Source organism: Tupaia chinensis, unplaced genomic scaffold (genome assembly GCF_000334495.1).
Source record: "Tupaia chinensis unplaced genomic scaffold, TupChi_1.0 Scaffold000093_1, whole genome shotgun sequence".
Lineage (NCBI taxonomy): Eukaryota > Metazoa > Chordata > Mammalia > Scandentia > Tupaiidae > Tupaia > Tupaia belangeri.
The window spans coordinates 11,865,592-11,866,905 of NW_006159555.1; the positions used below are offsets into that span (position 1 = coordinate 11,865,592).

At 45.2% G+C, this 1,314-nt stretch overlaps 1 protein-coding gene across 4 annotated transcripts in view; it reads left to right on the plus strand.

The window, feature by feature from the left end:
* Positions 1-1,314, plus strand: part of UNC13B (unc-13 homolog B) — a 237,681-nt gene that overhangs the window by 208,533 nt on the left and 27,834 nt on the right. For all 4 annotated transcript variants that reach the window (XM_027769818.1, XM_027769819.1, XM_027769820.1 and 1 more), the window contains one exon: positions 476-617. In XM_027769818.1, coding sequence (XP_027625619.1) covers positions 476-617 — 142 coding nt within the window. The remainder of the gene's footprint in view (positions 1-475; positions 618-1,314) is intronic.

Genomic DNA, 1,314 nt, shown 5'->3' on the forward strand with positions numbered 1-1,314 from the left:
AGGGCCTCATCATTCATCAGCAACTCCTCACTTATTGCTTTTGGCACTGGTGCTGGGCAAGGCGAGACTGGTACCTGCAAACAATGTGAACCACAATGCTGGGAAATTATAGAGTTAGTTAACAGTTTGATGTTACAGGAACTGGGGCAGGGATAAGTTCTGTGGACAGGAAATCAGGGAATAGCTAACCAGTGGTTTACTAACGGTGTAGGCTGGAGTATGTATGTATTAGAGAGAGTAAGGCCAAGTGTAGGCATAAGCAATCATTTAGGCTCAGGTAGGGAGGTGGGATTCGTGGGTGAGTCTTTGGGGGAAAAGCTGGTAGCCGAAGACTAAAGATAGATATGGAAAGTAAGATTAGGGTTCCTGTGCAGGAAGTATAGAGAGGCTACTCTAAGATGGAGTGGACATGAGTAGTGCCGTGGAGGGCTTCTGAAGTGTACTCTGAAGATGTCTTTATGTGCTCGGGTTACAGTGGTGTGTGCCCAAGGCCTACAGGCCAAGGACAAAACAGGATCCAGTGACCCTTATGTGACTGTTCAAGTCGGCAAAACGAAGAAGCGCACCAAGACCATTTTTGGAAACTTGAATCCTGTTTGGGAGGAGAAGTTCCACTTGTAAGTCACAGAGGGCTTTGTCCTACTTGGCACTACGTATGTGGGAGCAGTGTTACATCCTGCTGCTCTAGGGACCAGCAGGTGACTTGGTGGCTGGGGATGCTGGGCTCTCACATGGCTGACCATGGTTTGGGTCCCAGACCTGGCGGCTTGCACTCGCGCGCTCTCTCTCTCTCTCTTTACCTCTCTGGTCAAATATAGATAAATGAATAAATAAGTAAATAAATAAAGTGTTAAAAAAATAATAAGAACAGAAGAAAACATTCTGCTGCTCTGGGCTTCAGTCCTAAGATTAGGCAGGGGCAGTGTAGAAAGCCCATTTCTCATATGCTTCATGTGGGAAAACAACCATCTTTCCCTGAGGTTCTTCTCATTAACTATTATATCAGGGTTACTTTCCCTAGGCCCTGTCTTAATCAGGGTTGTTAAAAGGACTCCAGGGCACCCCATACTGCTTTTTCTTGTACTAGAAAGATTTTATGACTACTTGATGACAAAACCAGAGACCAACCACCCTCTTATACCTCCTGGCCCTACCACCCTGCCCAGGAAGGGTTAGGTTTGTCTAAGGAGTGGGGCAAACATCTTTATCCTACAACTGGATAATTCTGGCTTTAAGATGGAAACCTCGAATCATTCTTTTCCCTTAAGGGAAGCTTTTCTTCCTGATTCTACTTCTTCTTTTTTTTTTTTTTTT